The following is a 19,530-nucleotide window of genomic DNA, read 5'->3' on the forward strand; positions in this document are numbered from 1 at the left end:
TCAATTGAAAGGCGACCCTTTAACTAGACCGCCGTCTGCGCACTCCACCAGAGGATGGGCGGCGTCAACAGCATTCCACGCAGGGGTGGCCTTGAAGGACATATGCAGAGCCGCCACGTGGAGCACTCTGCATACCTTCGCGAAACACTACTGCCTGACTGAAGACACCAACAAAGAAGCTGCAGTTGGACAGGCAGTGCTCCGCCATCTTTTTGTATAAGGTAGGACCAGCCTCCTTTCCCACCTTTCCCGAAGTAGATCACCGTTGTGTTGCTGCATGGTAAAGGTTTGCTCAGAAATATGTTTTTCTGTATTTATGCATATATGTATATAATGGTGGCATGTTTTAACTGCTTGGTATTCTATTCAAGCATCTGAATCTATGAAAGATCCAATGCTGGAGAAGTCTTAGTTACTTACCTGTAACTGTATTTCTCCAGCATTGGTATCTTTCATAGATTCACATGCGCCCGCCCGCCTCCCCTGAGAGGCTGCTCCTATGCTCGGCATCCATCATACTGTAATCTATACAGTTCAAAATCTGAAGATGGCTGCCGGGGGCGGAGCTTAAGCCCTGCCACCTCATTGGCTGGGGCCATAAAGGACCAAAGTGAGGTGGAGAGACTACACAATGAAATGGCTCATAGGCCATAATGGGCTATGTACATGCACTGCTAGGTAGCAATGTATATATATTTAAAAAAAAAAAAAAAATTATTATTAAATTTATCACCGAGGATTCCCAGTCCGACGACGGGGAATATTCAAGCATCTGAATCTATGAAAGATACCAATGCTGGAGAAATACAGTTACAGGTAAGTAACTAAGACGTTGGGAGCAACAAGGAATACAAGCCCCGTCGCGATAAGGACCAGGAAGTCCAGAAGGGGCAGGTTCTATGGGCCATGACAGCATGCCTCCTCCGAAGACCTGTTCCACCAGGTTTGCCCGGGTGTATGAGACGGAATCTTCTAAGCAGTCGAGGGGTATTTAAGTTAGAAACTGATTCCCAGGTTCTCCCGCTAGGAGGATATCCTTTCCATTCAACCAGGTATTGAAGAAAACCCCATTTATACCTGGAATCGCATATTCTGGACACTTCATATTCCAGCTGATCGTCCACAATAACAGGACTGGGTCTGCAGGATTTTCGGGTGGATTGGATGTAGGGTTTCAATAGAGAAGTGTGAAAGACTGGGTATATTCTCTTCCAGGATTCTGGTAGCTTGAGTCGGAATGAGACAGGATTGATGATTTCCTTTATGGAAAATGGTCCATAGTACCGAGGGGCTAATTTCTTTGGCCCTAGATGTTGTGGTAATAGTTTTGAGGACAGCCAGACTTGATCACCAACAGAATAAGAAGGCACTGGTCTTCTTTTGGAGTCCGCATAACGCTTAGTGCGTGTCTGCGCCTCTTCTAATTGTTCATTGGCTTCCTTGTGTATGTTGATGAGAGTCTGAATCCATGAGTCGAGAGTAGGTACTGGAGTGGGATGTGGAAGAACAGAAGGCAAAACGGACGGGTGAAAACCTTGACTGCAATAGAAAGGGCTGACCCTGAGTGATCTGAATTGTTGTATGCAAACTCGGCCAGGGGAATGAGGAGAGACCAGTCATCCTGAACCTTGGTGGCAAAACAGCGAAGATATTGCTCCAGAGTCTTATTTACACGTTCAGTGGCTCCGTTGGTTTCTGGCTGATAACCTGATGAGAGAGCGCGTTGGATCCCTAGAATACGACAGATGTTTCCAGAATTGTGAGACGTATTGAGGTCCTCGGTCTGATATGATCTTGGGAGGAAGTCCATAAAGACGGAAAATGTGTTCCAGGAAGATTCCAGCAAGTTCTGAGGAGGATGGTAGTTTATGCAAAGGTGTAAAATGAGCCATATGAGTGAACAAGTCTATGGTTACCATGATGGTCGTGTATCCTCGGGAAGGTGGTAGTTCCACAATGAAGTCTGTAACAATAAATTCCCATGCTCTTGTTGGCAGCCATGGTTGCAATAGAAGACCCGCCAGTCTCTTGTTATCATGTTTGTTTTGACCGCAGATAGCACAAGCCTTGATGTACTGTTGTACGTCGGTCTTCATTCCAGGCCACCAAAACTGTCTTTGTATAAGACGGAGGATGTTAGTTATACCACGATGACCGGAGTGAAGGGTATCATGGCAGAGGTTTATTATCCTTTGTTGTATTTTCTGCGTAGGAATGACCAGTGCATTGTCCTTGAATAAATATCCTTCCTTAACTCTTAGATTCCATGGATTCTTCCTTGAAATATCCTTCCAGAGGTCAGAGGACTGGGTTTGCACTCAGATTTCTTCCAGGAAGTTGACTGCTTGAGCTACAAAGATAGTGTGGGGAAACATCTTAGGATAGGCCTTGTCTTCAGTGGCTACATACGACGTCGAGATAAGGCTTCGGCAATCATGTTTTGTGATCTGGGAACATGAGTGATTTGGAATTGGTACTGGGCAAAGAAGTAGGCCCAACGCGCCTGACGACTATTCCTGTGCTCCAACGACTGTAGAATTTGGAGATTCCGATGGTCTGTGCGGACCTGAACTGGATATCTAGCACCTAGAAGAAGGTGTTGCCATTCAGTGAAGGCTTGGCGGATGGCCAACAGTTCCTTGATATGATATGATTTGACATTTGTAACGCGCCTATACAAAGGTGTTTCAAGGACGAAATAGTGTGTCTCGCTGGGAGTCAGGGTTCGTGAAAGGTAAGCAATGGGGTGTTCCAGTTTATCCTCCAGTACCTGTTTCAAGACCACTCCTATGGCGTAGTTAGAGGCATCCGTTTCCACTAGGAATGGGCGATTTATGTCGGGTTGAGCCAGGATGGGGACTTGCGTGAACTCTGTGTTCAATCGTTGGAATCCTTTATCTTGTGGTGTAGACCAGATAAAGGGGTGTCTTTCTTCAAGAGAGCAACCTTTGGCTGAACGATCTCGGAAAAGGTAGAAAACATCCGGTAGAAGTTGGCGAGCCCCAGGAAGGATTGAACTTATTTCACAGATGTAGGAGCGGGCCAAGCCAGTATGGCCTTTACCTTTTGAAGTGTCCATACCAATTCCTTCTGGGCTAAGGATGAATCCTACGTAGTGAACAGAAGTAACGTGAAACAAGCATTTTTCGGGTTTGGCTAAAAGTTTGTGTTCACAAAGTCATTGTAATACTGCCTTTACATGTTCTTCATGCTATAGAGAATCCTTGGAAAAAATCAATGTGCCATCCATATAGACAATAACGAAGAGGAACAACATGTCCTAACACCCTATCCATAAAACGCTGAAAGACTGAGGGAGCATTAGCTAGTACAAAGGGCATGACTAGATATTCATAGTGACCAAAGGGTGTTCTAAAGGCTATTTTCCATTCGTCTCCTTCCCGGACACTGATTAAGTGGTAGGCACCCCGGAGATCCAACTTCCTGAATATTACAGCCCCTCTCACAGCTTCCTTGGATATCCGAGATCAGGGGCAGTGGGTACCGATCTTTGAGGGTGCATTGATTTAAGCCTCGATAGTCGAGACAAGGTCTGAGTTCCTTGATATCCTTCTTGGGAACGAAGAACAACGAAGCACCCGCTGGAGATTTCGAGGGTCTTATGGTGCCGTTTTCAAGATTGGTGTCTAGGTATTCCCGAAGGGCCTTTTTCTCAGGTTCGGAAAGAATGAACATTCTGCCGAAGGGAATTGCTGCTGAGGGATCTGTATCTATTGCACAGTCTTCGGGCCTGTGAGGGGGGTAAGGCCTGGACTATGGCAGTAGAAAATACATCAGCATATCCTTGATAGGCCTCTGGAACTTTTATGATATTGGAAACCATGAATGGTGTTTTTTGGTCTCTTGGTGGTTCTTTAGGAGGTGTCGAGGAGGGATCCAGGGATAGACAGTGGGACATACAGAACTCTGAGCCCAGGAATAATGATCCTGCTGTCCAATTGATCTACGGATTGTGCTTTTGTAACCAGGGCATACCCAAAACCATGGGATAATGGGCTGACTTAATGATGTCTAATGTAATCCGCTCTTGATGATGGTTTATGGAAAGTTGGATCTCTTTAGTCTGCAGGCTTATGGGTCCTGAAGAGAGGGGTCTTCCGTCAAGTGCTTCGACCGGCTGCATGGTGTTTCGTGTCTCGTACGGAATATGATGACTAACAACCCAGTCTTGATCAATGAAAATTCCCATAGCTCCGCAGTTCACCAAGGCCAGAATGGGATAGGTCTTATTCTTGGAGGGTGACAGGAAGGCCTGTAGTATCACCAAATTGTTTTGTCCAGGAGATTGGATGGAATTGATGTGGAGCAAACATCTCTCTCCCGACACCTCGCTCCATCTAGGATCGGGAGCTGGCGTTTCCCGAACGCCGTGGAGGGGCTAGAGGGCATTCTCTAACAAGGTGTTTATCCGAGGCACAATACATGCACAGGCCTGTGTGGATCCTTCTCATCCTTTCTTGTGGGGAAATAGGCCCACGGAAGGCTCCTATTTGCATGGGTTCCGGATCTATGTCCGGGGTTGGGGCTGGATCGGTTTTTACTGAAGTCTCAAGGGAATTCTTTTGAAAGGGTATCTTGGTCTTTCTTCTTTCAGCCTTTCTTTCCTGGATTCGGAAGTCTATTTGCATGGCTAGATCCATAATAGCCTGGAATGAGCTAGGACGAGCCACCCTGGCTAATTCGTCCTTAATATCCTCGTTTAGACCCCTGCGAAATAAAGTGACACTTGCTTCTGAGGACCAATCCGCTTCCTTGACCAGTTGTTTGAATCTAGTAACGTACGTTAGCATATCCTGAGATCCCTGTCGGAAATCAAGTAACCGTTCCTGAGCACTAAAAACCTGTTCTGGGCAGTCGAACATAGTCTTGAGTGCCTGAATGAATCCTTCATCATCATCCAGGAGGGCATCTCCTGAGTTGATTAAGGGAGTGGCCCAGGTCAATGCGTTCCCTGTGAGGTGCGAGATTATGAAGCCCACTTTCGCCCTGGAAGTTGAAAAATAATAGGGCTTGAAAGTAAAATGCACCAAGCAGGAATCCACATAAGGATTTTGCCGAGCCATCATATTTGTCTACCACTCCACCCAGTAACACACTGTCCTTGTGAGCGGGGTCGCGAGACAAAACAAGCTGCTTTAACGCAGCATTCTCCACTTTTAAGTTCTGTACTTCAGTTGTGAGTTCTTGCATGCCACGCATAAGATCCTGGACTGATTTCTCCATAGCAGTATCAGTATCGGTCGTTGGGCGTCTCGAACTGTCGTAAATCTCCCCCGTCTCACCTGGGATCGCTTCTTGCTCTGTTCCGCGGGAGGATTCCTCTTGTGGACGGATCGGGTCTTGTATAGGCTTGCTCGAGTATCAGTCACCCTTGCACTGCCTCTGGGCCGACCAAGCACTTAGGGGCTGTAACTGTAATCCTACAGTCCCTGGTTCGCTTTGCAATACCCAGAGCCACGCTGCACTTCAGAGCATTGCTGCCCTGTTTTCCCTCCTCTCTCCCTTGCACTTCCCCCCTCCCTTTCCCCTTGCACTTCTCGTTCTCGCACTTGCACGACCTGAATGACACAAGGCTTAGTAAGATCGTTTGTCTTGTCCTACCTCTATCTTCCCTCCCTTGTCTTGTCGCGCCTAGAAACACTTGTGTACCGGTGAATTTTAAATGACTTATATCATTTGATCACAGATGCCCAGAAAAATATACAGTGCCGCATTAATAAACAGCTAGACTGGTTGCACCCAAATGGCAGTCTAGCCAAGTAATTCACTTAGCAGGACTGCTTTATCAGAAATGCCCAGTTAAAAAAAAGTCATACCAAACTGAGGAATGACTAGACTGGCTGCACCAAAACGCCTCTAGCCACCAATACCTCATATCATGCTTGCTTAACCTGGACATGGACAGTATTATGATTTGTTGCACAATCCTGCCTCCCCCCACACACATCCGCTCTCCCTACTACCCGTACCCCAACCTCCAAGATCAGCTCCTTGGCCCAGAATTACCTCCATGTCACTCTGCCTTGTCCCAGAGTTTACGTATGAGGCTCTTTGCCTCATAAGTACTGGGATGAGGAAGAGTGGGACTAGAAGTAATGAAGAGTACAGGTAGCTAAATCGGGCATTACCGCCATGTACCTCTACCTCATCCCAGTACTTGTGTATGAGGCAGAGTGCCTTATACACAAGTACTTTCTCATGCACTGGGACGAGGAAGAATAGGGCTAGTAGTAATGAGTAATCAAGACATTAAATACAAGTGTTGGTGCACCACCATTGAGTTGACTGGTATTCAGCAATCCCCCTGAAACTTTGGGCTATGTTTGTTGACTCGACCTCGCTGACCTTTAGAGCAGTTGCCAGACAGAACAGGGCACAGATGTTAAATGGCACCTGGGTTTCGCTGTTAACAAGAGCCCAGCTAATACTAACGTAAAGCATTTAATTGTTAGTACCTGCTTTCAAATGGCAAATGTTTTATGCAATTGAAATCGTGATGTGGGTTTAATACTTGCATGCCAGGCGAGTGATTGAAAGGGTAGAGAGGGAACAGGAGACCACTCATTCTCACAGCAGTCCATAAGTGGGTGCTTTCAACCTTAAAGGAGAGTTAACTGCTTGTAACATTGAAGCTGCACTAGAATAGTCTTATTAGAATGAGTAAAGAAATTAGATGCCCCCAAACAAATATGTTTGCCCCTCCCCCACCGCCCATGAAGTTAGCGCCTCTCCCAACATTTGAAAGGTTAGCCCCCTGAAATGCGGTTTTGTTGCACCCCTGAGCGCAAACACACACCAATCACCATATACACACACGCACACCCAGCCATCCATACATTTAAGTGTGCACCCGTTCACCATACATTCACACGCGCACACATCATGGGGTTAAGGGGAGCCCTAATACTTACATCTGAAATTGGGCCTCATTACAAATATGGCAGTCTGGAAACAGTGCCGGTAAGCTTACCGCCGCTGTTGTTTCTGGACCGGCATATGATATGATATATATGATATGGCATTTGTAACGCGCCTATACACAAGTGTTTCAAGGCGCGACGAGGCGGGGGGGGAACAAGGGGAGACAGACAACGATCCTACTTGGCCAGGTGTCATTCAGATCGTGCAAGGGTAGAGGGGACTGGGAAAAAGTGCAAGGGGAAGGGAGAGGGGGAAAGTGCTGTACATGGTTAGTAGAATACAAGATAAATAATAGGGCCAGCTGGTGGCAAGTGCAAGGAAAAGTGCAGGACATGGTTAGTAAAATACAAGATAAATAATGGGGCTAGCTGGTGGCAAGTGCACCATATTACAGCTCTGCGGGTGGTTGCCGTCCCACCCAGCAGGTCAGACCTGCCGGGCAGAATGGCACCCACCCGCAGTTTTCATAGAAGCACCGGCACCGTTATTAACGGTGCCGGTGCTTCCGTGGTCCCCATTCCCATAGCCGGCGCCTGACTTCCCGGACCATCGTGGTTGTAATCCCCTGGTGTTACCGGGAAGTTGGGCACCAGTAAATAATTACAGCACGGTTACCGCCAAACCCGTAATGGACCAAACCATAACAGAAATCATTTCTTTGTGAAGCAGAGTGACTTCAAAAATAAACTATGTGCCTCATTACGAGTTTGGAGGCCGCTGCCTCCAAACTCGGGTCCGGGTCTGTGGTCCCTGAATGGGGAAATACAGGGCCATTCCAACCTTGGAGGCCCCGGTATTTCCCCATTCAGGGAACACATCCCCATTTCAGCCCCTATTTCTTCATGAATGAAGACTGAATTCAAAAAGAAAAAAACATTTGGGGGGAAAAATTATATATTTCTTTCTCCAGTGGTGCCCCCCCCCCTCCCAGGACATGTGCTGGCGGGGCCCCCTGCACCGCGGGGTCTGCGGGGGGCCTGTTACGCCAGTGGGCCCAACACAAAGGCCCCCTGGCTGGGCCCCTGTTTTCTACTTCCACCCCAGCACATCCTTCTGAAATCATCTGGACTTGTGGCTGTTGGTGACCTCTTGCCTGGCCAGGCTTCAAGGCACACTTGCAGTCTTTCCTGTGAGTAGCCAACTCATCTTTGTTTCCCCGTGACTTTTACACCTTGGCCACTGCTAATTCATGTGTTTTTAGTGTGCCTTGTCTGAAAATCGAATCCAGGCGTTTTTACACCTTATCCACTGTTGATTTGTGTTTTTAGTGCGTCTTGCCTGAAAATCGAATCTAGGCGTTTTTACATCTGCAGCCATTTTTTCTGTCTGGTTGTGTAGAGTTTGCCTCCTCCCCCCTCTAACTCCCCCTCCTCTCCGTCTTTATTATCTCTGGCACTTATTTTTGTTTTTGTGTGTCTTACCTTACACCCTGCCTCCCCGCTTTCCTTCATGTTTAGCTCTTGCATCTTGTAACGACCGCTGGGCACGTGCAATATTCCTGGTCATATATTGTAATAGTTTTATATTCCTCCTGTATTATGTTGTACCTCTAAACGCATTGCACTTGCCCATTCTGAATATCCCAATGCTTATTAGGAATGTTAGTCCTTGTCTAGCTTCTTGCCCTCCCTGCGTTGGAGTGCTTTGAAACGCATGTTTAAGTGTATAGGCACTGTATAAATGACCAATAAATAAGTGGGTAAGGGGCGGCTAGGTGGATTCTGCTTCTATCCCCATTGAGAAGCTGTGAAATGAACACTGCACTCAATCATACATCACGCAGCATTCAAACAAGAGAGGTGGTCAGAAAAAAGCTAGCCATCTCTTCCAACACCCAAGCACTCAGGAAGATCTCACACACACAACAGGTATCTACAGTACCCCAGATAGGCATCTATGTTTGCCACTCAGAACTGAATTAATGCTGGCTATGGAGTCCTGGGGTACAGACACCCAGTGACCAAATATGGTCACTGCCTTTCATAAATTCAAACATTGACAAAGGAATAGTCATACTACTTCTCAGACCTTCGGCGGTGAACAAATAGTAGCTTAATTTTATTAACGTAGGAGTGGGTCAAAATTGTAAGCCATATTGCACAAAGGAAAAGCAACTACCTTTCTAACCACATGCCAACAAAGCAGGTGTACGCACGCTGCAGTATCTTTGCTGTATCCCTGCCTTGAAGGTCTTAAGCAATAATAAGGCAGAGCACAAAAACAGCCCCACTTACTGTCAGATGTTGGATTAAGCCTGGCTGAGAGGTGAAATACATTTTGAAACCTAAAAAAGCCAGCAGATTGTACAGGGGGACTACCACGTCTGGGGAAAAGTTGTATTTTCACCCAACCTATTAGTGTGCATCACTTGGTTGGCTCTGGTGGGTCGTTTGCCTCTCAGCAGCTTGCCGTCAGCGTTTCTAGTTAGACTGGAATTCCTTCTTCCTTGTACTCGCTCAGCATTAAGTCAGGCATCATGTAGAGAGCCTTGGTTGTTGCTGTCATTCCACTCGCCTTTCCTGCATTAGTAGGCAACAGCACAGCAGTCTTTGATTTATCCCTTACTTTGCCGATACTGCTTCTCCAGCAGGATATTGGTGACCACATCATTTTCTCCTAAGGTGTGGCCTCCTTGGACGGGATCTGCCCCGAACAACTTTCTGCCCTATGTAATAGGCGATTCATCACAATGTGTTGCGCACATGTACTCTCACACATACACACTCAAACGCATGTGCGCTAAGAATCACTGTGGCCTCACAAATTATTGAACATACATCCTTTTATTTACATAGAACTGGGATGCTGTACAACAATGCATTGTCTGTGTGTCGCATGTGTATATTTTTCAAATTTATTTTTAGAGAGCCCACGCACTTTCTAATATGTTTACACACACCAGAACTCCCTCGTCCCTGTTCAAATTCACTTTCATATGCTTGATACAAATTTGAAGTGCACTTATGCAGGGGAATTATATTAATGTGTTCATGTTGCCTGTTAAAAATACAAAACGCTAAACCTTTTATATACAAGAAGGTGCTGGGGAAAATGTGTATTTGAATTCAGGATTGTTTGTTTAATTTAGATTTGTAAATGGTGCTCTATGTCCCTATAGACACCTGAAACATTAATTTGTTTTTGTGTATTTTCCCGTTTTGTAATCTTCGTGTTTTTTTTTTTTTTTTTTTTTTAATTCTATTATCCTTTTTTCTTCAGAATCACAGGCGGCCATAGTAAAAGTGCCTAAGCCTTCAGGGGTGAAGGTGGCAGATAAGAAAGCCCGGCTTATCATTCGGAATCTAAGCTTCAAGGTAAGCATAGATACTGTGAAGGGTTGATTTTGCTGACGCAGCAGTTGCTGACTCATCCTCAACTTTTGCTGTGTGGAGCCCAAGCAGTATATGAATACCGCCTCAGTAATTTTTAAGCAATCTGGGAGCTTTCGTAAAGACCTAACCAAGGATATTCTGAGATGTCTCGGTTAGTGATAAGTAATCAAGAAAGGTTTACTTTTTTAGTGTGCGCTATGTTTAACTGACATCTGTTAGAAATGTTATTTTTCAGAGATTCTGCTCTTTGTCAACAAGGAACTGGAACTTGAGTCTACAACTCCTAAAATGACCCTTTTTCTGCTGTTGTGCAGGCACATACTTGTGCCAAGGGTTTCAATATAAACTTCAAACTTGGAAATATATATATATATATATATATATATATATATATATATATATATATATATATATATATATATATATATATATATATATATATTTAGACACTCCATCCTGTTCCCCGGATTTCAGCCCAAGTAAATTGCTTGGGGAAGCGTTGTTCCTTATACAATTCCTCACCGTTTCACCAATCTGCACCAAATTGTGCATAGTTACCTTTTAGGATCCTCCAGACATTACTATCTACATGACATTTGGACACCCCACCCCCCAGATTTCAGCACCTTTACACATGATATGATTGCCTGAAATTCGGCCAAACATCATTGTGGTCGTAGGACCAGTCCCGACATGAGGAAGAAAACTCGAGGTCCAGGCCCTTGGATGTATGGTTTCCAAGATATTTGCACTGCAACAAACTGCACCACGCCAGTATGAGGCGGCAGGTGGGTGGAGAGCACAGAAGGTTCCAGTATGCAGCAGCACACCATCTTTCGCCTCCCCCCAACGTCTGCTCTGGGTTATGTCAGCCAGCCACACGCTCCCATTCTCAGTGCGGTTTACTTCAGGGTGCAAAGCACATCAAGCAATAAGCAAATTGGAACAGTGACCTACAGTGTTACCATGTAGGTCTACAAAACCCGTTCAGAGAACGGGTACTTCTGCTAGTTAATTATGACAAAGGTGCACCCATCATGATTATTTTTCATAGTGGGGGTTCATGGGTTTAAGTGGCACTGCTGGTTACCACACCTCAGGTCTTCGATTGCTCTTTCATTTTGCATTTTCTATTTCTCAGTGCTCTGAAGATGACCTGAAGGAGATATTTGGCAAGTTTGGAGCTGTGTTGGAGGTGAATATCCCGACAAAACCAGGTAACAAGTTTCCACTGCTTTTCCCTATAGTTTTTACAATGAAAAGTGTTTGTGTGTGGGGTCTAAATATGTACTGGTTGTGTAGGTAGGTGGCACATTCTACACATGGCAGAGAGGGCAATGATTACATTTGCATGGATGTGTAATGCTCACATTTCAGTTACTGAACAAGTAGAATGTAATTTATATTTATTTAATTTCTTTAACGTTCATATTTGGTTTACAGTTGAAACCTTATTCACTATAATTACTACAATACAAAACATTTTAAACATTTCATACTTCCGCTAAACATTAAATTATACACCAATTTAGGGGGGTACTGTTGAGCGCTAACATTATGGCCGCCTGAATGAGCGGCTCTGCAGCCTGCTTTTGCATCGCAGCACTTGGGTAGCCAGGATGACGCGGCTCGGTGCACCCAGTCTTGAGATCTTGCGTGGCTTCAGGTCGGAGAAATCTCAATGCCAACTCTGGGGCCTGTGCCTATACGGCAGAACTAATTTGCCGCGTATGAGGCCGCTCTCACCGAGGGGCTGTTGATGAAGACCTGTGCAGCAGATGGGTCCTGCTTCCCATGCGACACCGAGAGTGCCACGGCTGTGTTGTGACTTCTCTCCTCCCTCCCCTGGTCTGCACCTACCTGCCCCATACACATGAGGATTGCTGCAATGGATACTGGAACGGGCTGCGTGTAACCACGTGACATGGTCTTGGTGAATCTCCACGTGTGTCTGCTACCCATGCCGCCAATACCCTGCGGTACACTTTGTTTCTGGTTCTTGCTGGAGCTGCAGACTTGCTACGCGGCCTACCAAGAGGCTGAAAATCATCTCTGTGCAGGGGGACTGTGAGAGATACCTGCCACTGTAGACTGGTGTGTGCATGAGCCATGGTACAGGGCTGGAGCAGAGCGGCACTGATGGTGGGTTGGTGTGTGGGGACCTTCCAGTCGTGGTCCTGCCATTGTGCCACATACATCCTTCGAATTACTGGCTTGTGCTGCCGGTCAGAGAGGAGCTGCAGGCCCATATTTTTCTTTTTTTGTCTTTTTTTCTTTTTTCTCTCTCTTCTCCAACTGGTACCTTTTGGATTATGACCTGCTTGTCGGTCACTCAGCCTGACAGCATAGGCACAGTGGGAGCTCAGGGTGTCAATTACTGTGCTTCTACTACGCAGCCCTGCTATTGCCCCCTGTACCGTGATCTGCTGCCATTGCATACTGTGTCCCTCTCCGGCTGCATACGGGTTGGCTGGCCACGCTGCAACCGTCAGTATAAGACCTATCACTGCCCTGATTGTTGGCCTTCCCCTTGAGCAGCACTATCCTGAACCCAGCGTTGGTCTGCACCCTGCGCTGGTTGAATTTGGTATGACCTCTTGGCTTTGAGTGCGGGTCCGGGCAGGAAAATAAGAGGCAGGTCGTCTTGGCAATAGTGTGCAGTGTACTTGAAGACTATATAACAGATCTACCAACCCAACAGCAGTGCGCCGAAGTAGCAGCGCATGAGTGTTTCCGCCTGATAATCCCTGCCCTTTCTACACAAACAGTTTACGTTGGTCGGGGCCTTGGAGTGCTTCGCTGAGAACGAGGGGTGCATATGGAACAGCTGCTGCACCTTAAGAATTAATGTCTGGGTGGTTAATGGATAAATAAGATTCCTAGCAAGAAGCGCTGCTTATTGTGCTCGTGGATGAGGTTGCACAATGCATTTTTTTTCTAACTAATTTTATTGGTTTTTACGACAATCGACAAAACCTACAGTACATATCTTAATATTTTACTATCATGTACATATCTTAAACATCTACCGCTTACCGTCCCCCAACTCTGGCCTACTCCATTTCTAATTTTGCTTTTCTTTCCTCCAGGGGAACCATCCCTTCCGTATCTTCAAAAGTTTCCTGGTCGCTTAAGCAGTCCTGGGTGGACCCATACGATGTGGCCACTAGGTGTTTCCAGGCCGTCAGGGTTCCTGCTTCCTCCGCCCCTCTCCTACTGACCGCTTCATGCCATACTGCCGTTTCGGCTTCAGTCCATTTCTGGAGGTCACTCCACCAAACTTCTACCTTCGGTTTGTTGCATGCTTTCCAGCCCATGGCAATTCTGTGCTTGACAAGTATGAAAGCCAAATCCTTAAGCTTGCTCACGTGTCTTAGCTGGCGCGGCATAGGGAACCCCCCACCCCCTACCATGCATGCCCACACTGATACAACATTTAGCTTGATCCCCTTCTCATTTAATCGGTGGGCTACTTCTCCCCAGAAATGTTTCAATCTCTGGACATAGCCAAAACATGCGTGTCATCCCTGCATTTGTGGCACGTTTGTTGATCCGCATCCTTAAACCGGGCTATCCTCTGGGGCGGGGGGGGGGCTCATGTATGCCCTATGGGTTACACATAGCTGTATTTGCTATAGCCTTGCATTCCTAGACACTTTTTTATGATACCCTTGGGCCTGCTCCCATAGTGTGAGAGTGTGAGTGAGTCAGACAGACTTGTCTTAATTGTGCCACCTTCTTTCCCACCCTGGACATTAGCAGTTCATAGATTCGAAAAACCTCATGCCCTCCCTCTGCTATGTCCAGTTGTTCTCCCCGTATTATTTCAGACCATGTCTTTCTGGTGTAAGTAATAAACTGCCCAACATGTAACCCTGTTTCCTCTGCCAGCACCCCGAATTCCTTATTTTCCCCCTCCTGCCATATGTCTCCCAATGTTGCATTGCTCCACTGACGTCGGCTGAGGATGCACTGTTGTAGAGGGACTAATCCTGCTTGAAAACAGATGCCTGCTCCTTTTGTCCTCACGGTGAGCAGGGCTTTTTGTTTTCCTGGACACTTGTCTATGGTGGACCACCGGCTGAATCCGACTGGCAGCATGCTATATACATTAACTGCTAGGCTTCATTGCTACAACATCTGAAACACAATACTGGGTGGTGCCCAGGCTGTGGGGAGGGGGAGGCTATGTCACTGCCCCAATAATCGGTCTGCAGGTCAGTGACGTTGGTACTTGAACACCTGAACCTAGCTGCAATATATACTGGGTAGCCTCCATAGATCCTAGCTGTCTCACATTTATCCTCTTTTGGCGCTCCTTGCTGCTTACTTATTGGACCTACGGCCTATACAGTTGGGACTACTGTACCATGCAGATCTTTTGCTTCAGACTCTGACTGTGCTGTAGCTTGGGTCCCACAGTACAGCCTTGCTTGTTCCACAAAACAAACAACTACTGCAGCTGTTCTGCTCTTGGAGGCGCTGAGCCTCCAGTACGTGCTCCCTCTTGGGTTGGGGCTTTGAAGGGCAGCACACTGGTACACATCCTCGGACTGCACCTCCTCCTCCCCCCCCCCCCCTTTCCCTCAGCTGGGGCTCGCTATCTCACTACACGTTTCTCAACACCCTCCTCTCCTCCTAAGCCAGACTATCACCATGACTGAAGGAGGTGGCAAGAAACAGAGTTCTATGAATGTTTGCCAAGACTACACCCAGACAATCTGGGGATCCTGTCGAAGCTGGGGAGGACTCCTCTTCTCCTGGCATTCGTGAACCCACAGAGATGCAGAAGAGCATGGACTATATGAGGGAAGGGTTCACTACTCTCAATACCAAGCTGGACGACATGAGCGGCACGGTCAGTGCAATAAAGGTCCGAATGGAAAAAACTGATACCCGTGTAACTGAGGTGGAGATCAGAGTCTGTGCAACGGAAGATGATGTTACTGGGCTCGGATCCGACCTTAACGCGCTCACCAAGCAGGTACAAGAGATCGGGAATAAGAACGAGGATTTAAAGTCCAGGCATCATAATATACGTATCATTGGTGTTCCTGACGACAGCATTCCCCGCTCCATGGAAGACTTTGTGGAGCATACTCTTCTATCCTTACTGGATGGTCCCAATTTATCGCTCCAGTTTGCGATCGAGCGAGCTCACCGATGATGAAACCTAAACCTGGTGCCCCCCCTCGCCTGATCATCGCCAGTCTTAAATTGCCGGGACAGGGATGCACTGCTGAGGGCTGCCAGAGCTAAGGGGGAGCTAATGCTTGGTTCGAATAAGATTAATCTCTACCCTGACTTTTCTGTTGCGGTGCAGCAGGAGCATAAATACTTTCTTGCAGTGAAAGAGGCTTTGGAATCTTAGGATCAGCTATGCTATTTCCTGCCAGGCTCCGTGTTGAACATCCTGGGAAAGTATTTTTCTTTATCATACTAGAAGAAGAAATGAAGTTTCTTGATCAGCACTTTCCCAGTTGACATTGTTTTGCTCGGTAGCCATATTTATGATAATCTATTGTTAATACTTTCTTACGGAACACGGTGTAGTATGTCGCTTTTTTCAGGGACCGATGAGGTCACTATCCTTTCTATGGTGTCTACGCAAGTCTACTACTTGCCTTTTTGTACTGATTTATTTCTGTGATATAAGCAGGCTGTATGACGCAAACAGCCCCCCCATGCTAATTTGTAATGGTTTTTGTTACAATTGTGGGTTTCTCACCCCCCTTATTGGTGTGGGGGAGGTGGGCGGGTTGGAGGGCAACGGGTTACAGAAAATGTTTGACAAAGGTGGCGGGGATATCGGATGGTGGCAATATCCTGTGATACGTTACATGGGGTACTACGCATTGGACAGCTTTGGCTCTTGGCCTTTTTATCTGCAAGGATTAGATAATGTCTGAGATGTTAAAATGCATGATCTGAAATGTTAGAGGGCTGGGTAATTATGCTAAAATGCGCAGACTGCAGTTGTATGTGGAACAACACAAAGCCTGCATCCTTTTTCTGCAGGAGATGCACTCACAGGCAGCAGGATGTGAGAGGTTTGCAAAAAGTTGGGGCGCACAGTGCTTTTACGCTCCATATTCAACCCAAAGCCGAGGGGTATTGACTCTAATTCATAGATCGCTCCAGTACATACCGAGAGACACTCATATATACACCCCTTAGGTTGATACGTGCTGATGCACGGTATACTGGCTGGGATGGAGCTAGTGCTACTTAACATATATGGTCCCAACACTGATGGACCGCACAGCACACAAGCAGCTTGGCCTTTTCACTGAAGCCACGTCCTCCTAAAAAGATCAGCAGATGCAGAAGGCTGTGCAGTACTCGTCCTTCTTGACCTCTCTGCCACCTTTTGATACCATCGATCACACCATCCTCCTAGACAGGCTACACTCATTAGGAAACAAAGACACAGCCCTCTCTTGGATCTCCTCTTTCATCTCTAATCGCTCACAAATCATGCTCCTCCTCCCGTTCACCTCCACCTCACGTCCAGTAACAAAAGGGGTCCCACAAGGAGAATCCCCATCTCCCCTGCTCTTCAACATCTCTCTAAACCCTCTGACCGCACTCATGCACTCCTGAATCTAACCGGCTACAACTACGCATACAACACCCAGATCATCCTTAAAATCCCCAAATCACCAGGCTCCAACCGTCCGGATCTTGCATGCTTCTCGGATATTGACTACTGGATGAAGAGCAACCCCCCTCATCTTCAATCCTGAGAAAACTGAAATCTTAGTCTGTGGGAAAACTGTGCTCCTCCTGCAACCCTCAGTGAAAAACCTCTGATGCACACTGGACACAGATTTATCCCCATCCCAACACATCATCTCCGTATCCAGAACCTGTTTCTTCCATTTATGCATCCTCAGTCGTTATGTCACCATAACTCACCTATTCTCACCATTTCTCTGCTATCATCTCCATCATCCTCTCCAGCTTAGACTATGCAAACTGCCTTCACCTAAGCGCACCAGCATTTTAAGCTAAGGAAACTAAAGAATCCAAAATGCTGCAACCCCCCTTCTCATTAACCTACGACCCAAAGAACACATTAGCCCTACACGAAGAGTCCTCCGCTGGCTCCCTATCGGTCAAAGCACTAATTTTTAAAGCCATGTGCATCACCCACTGTGCCAACCACAACACTGGCCCGGAATTCATTCAAGACAAAATCATTCACTACCACCCCTCAAGGACTATTATCTGGCACATCATCTCTCCTAGTGGTCCCACATTACACCTCCGCCAGACTGGGCAGATCCTCTTTCTCTGTCCAAGCACTGATCATCTGGAATTCCCAACACCTGCACATGTGCAATAGTGACAATCACCTGACATTCTGAAAAAACCTAAAAAACTGGCTTTTCCCCTCACTTCTCTTGAAACCCTCCCCCACTCTACACTCCAGATAGGCGCACAGAAACGCTGAACCCAAACACAACACTCCTATCAACCAATACCGCACAGCAGCGGTCAGAGCGGCACACTGACAACCTATCATCCTCCCCAAACACAACTCCTACCTACCAATACCCTACGGATGCCGGCAGCGGCACACAATGACGAACTATCATCCTCCCCTATAGTCCTCCCTTCGTCCCTGCACTCCCTTCCCTCCGGGCCCCTCTCCCACTGCTCAGACCTTTGTTCCAGGGAGACCACAAATAGCTAGACCAGCCAATCACTTTGGACCAAGAACACTGCAGTCGAACGTCAGCCAAGCATATGGTTGCTAGGCAAGATTGTATGTAGTAACCCTGTGGGAGACTACACCAGCCTTGTCCTCTTGGCAATAAGGAACCCAACTTTTGGCATAGGCCTATATTACACAAGTTGGTAGAGTGACTGAGGCTCATCTCGGGAGGGGGTCAATGTGAGTTGTAGAGATGCAACATAGTTTCACAGTGACAATTAATCAAATAACACTTCTACTCGCGGTTTCTTATTAAAGTAATTATTTATTAATTTAACAGTCAGTTTTAAAATAAGCATTCTTTAGAAAGGGCAAGATGCAACAATAAAATACACAGCCTTCAGTTTCAGTTAAGTAAGTAAGGTACCCTTTTGGGATGAAACACAGACACTTCTTACACCCTCATGTGACTTCAATAGCTAGGACGCTGTGGACATTGATATATCACTTTGATACTTAAATGCAATACTGGAGTTATGGCAAAAAGGAAAAGGTTAGGGAAGGAAACAAAGGTTAACAAGTTTTCTGAACAGGTAAGCACTTTTTAAAATCCCCCAATGAAATATAGGTTAAACCTTTCCCAGCAATACAAGTAACTTATGTATGACTTTTGAGGGATAGATAATCACGAAGTCAAAGGGTCAGAAGAGTCTGCAGGGAGCCAGGACAGCCAATGACAATTGAGCAAAGTCTAGGGGAGCTGAGGCACTTAAGTCTTGCACAGTGTCATAAAGAGTTTGTAGCAAAGGAATCACTGATGGGCCACAAGCTGTACGACTTGTGAAAGCAAAGCTGCAAGCAACTCTACAGAAAAAGCAGCTATTGCAAGTCTCCAGTGAGACAGAAAAGCTACACACTAAAAAGCTAAGTACCCCTTCAGTTAACACAGTACCTTAGGTTAGAAGAAGAGATTTCACCTGGCTTCTGTTCCTGTTGCAGTCCTGCAGATCCTGTGTTCTTGGGCCTCAGTGCTGGGGACAAGAGGGAGGATGTCTGGGGACTCGGGCACTGCGGTTTGAAGGTCGTGGCTCTTTTCAAATCAGCGGCATATTGCGGTTTCAGCTACCGTCAATAGCACCACTGTGGTTCTTGGACAACTTGTGGGCTCCCCATGCTTCTGGGGTCAAGCACTCTGTTGAGGTGGCTCCGGCTTAGGTCGTCCTGCTTTGTGGGAGTCCTTAGGATCTTCCTGAAGCTCGGGTCTGGCTGAAAGACGATGCACTGGTTTCTGGTGTTTCTGACACCTGGCATTCGGTTTCAGCCGCAGCAAGGAAGTACAGCCAGCAGGGAGACGGGATACAGGCAAGTTCGTCTTGAGGTTGATTGGTCCCACCAACCCAAGGGGAGAAGTCGTCCTTTCCGGGCTTCTATGATTCGAAACTTGGAGCTTCAGCACTGCAGCAGGGCTTCACCGGCCAAACCAATGGTCCAGGAGGGTACAGCAAGCTTCTCTTCCAGTTTCTTCTTTGGTTCCTTCGTCCAGTGGTCGACTCTGCCTTCTCTCCACCTCACCTTTAATGCAGGTTTCACCCGCAT

General features: G+C 46.7%; 1 protein-coding gene across 1 annotated transcript in view; it reads left to right on the forward strand.

Moving 5' to 3' along the window:
* RBM28 (RNA binding motif protein 28) overlaps window positions 1–19,530 on the forward strand; it is a 728,250-nt gene that overhangs the window by 69,986 nt on the left and 638,734 nt on the right. The window contains exons 3-4 of the mRNA XM_069629558.1: window positions 10,162–10,256; window positions 11,416–11,491. Of these exons, the coding sequence (XP_069485659.1) occupies window positions 10,162–10,256; window positions 11,416–11,491 (171 nt within the window). The remainder of the gene's footprint in view (window positions 1–10,161; window positions 10,257–11,415; window positions 11,492–19,530) is intronic.

The sequence above is a fragment of the Ambystoma mexicanum genome, chromosome 12, assembly GCF_040938575.1.
Source record: "Ambystoma mexicanum isolate Mex_15411 chromosome 12, UKY_AmexF1_1, whole genome shotgun sequence".
Lineage (NCBI taxonomy): Eukaryota > Metazoa > Chordata > Amphibia > Caudata > Ambystomatidae > Ambystoma > Ambystoma mexicanum.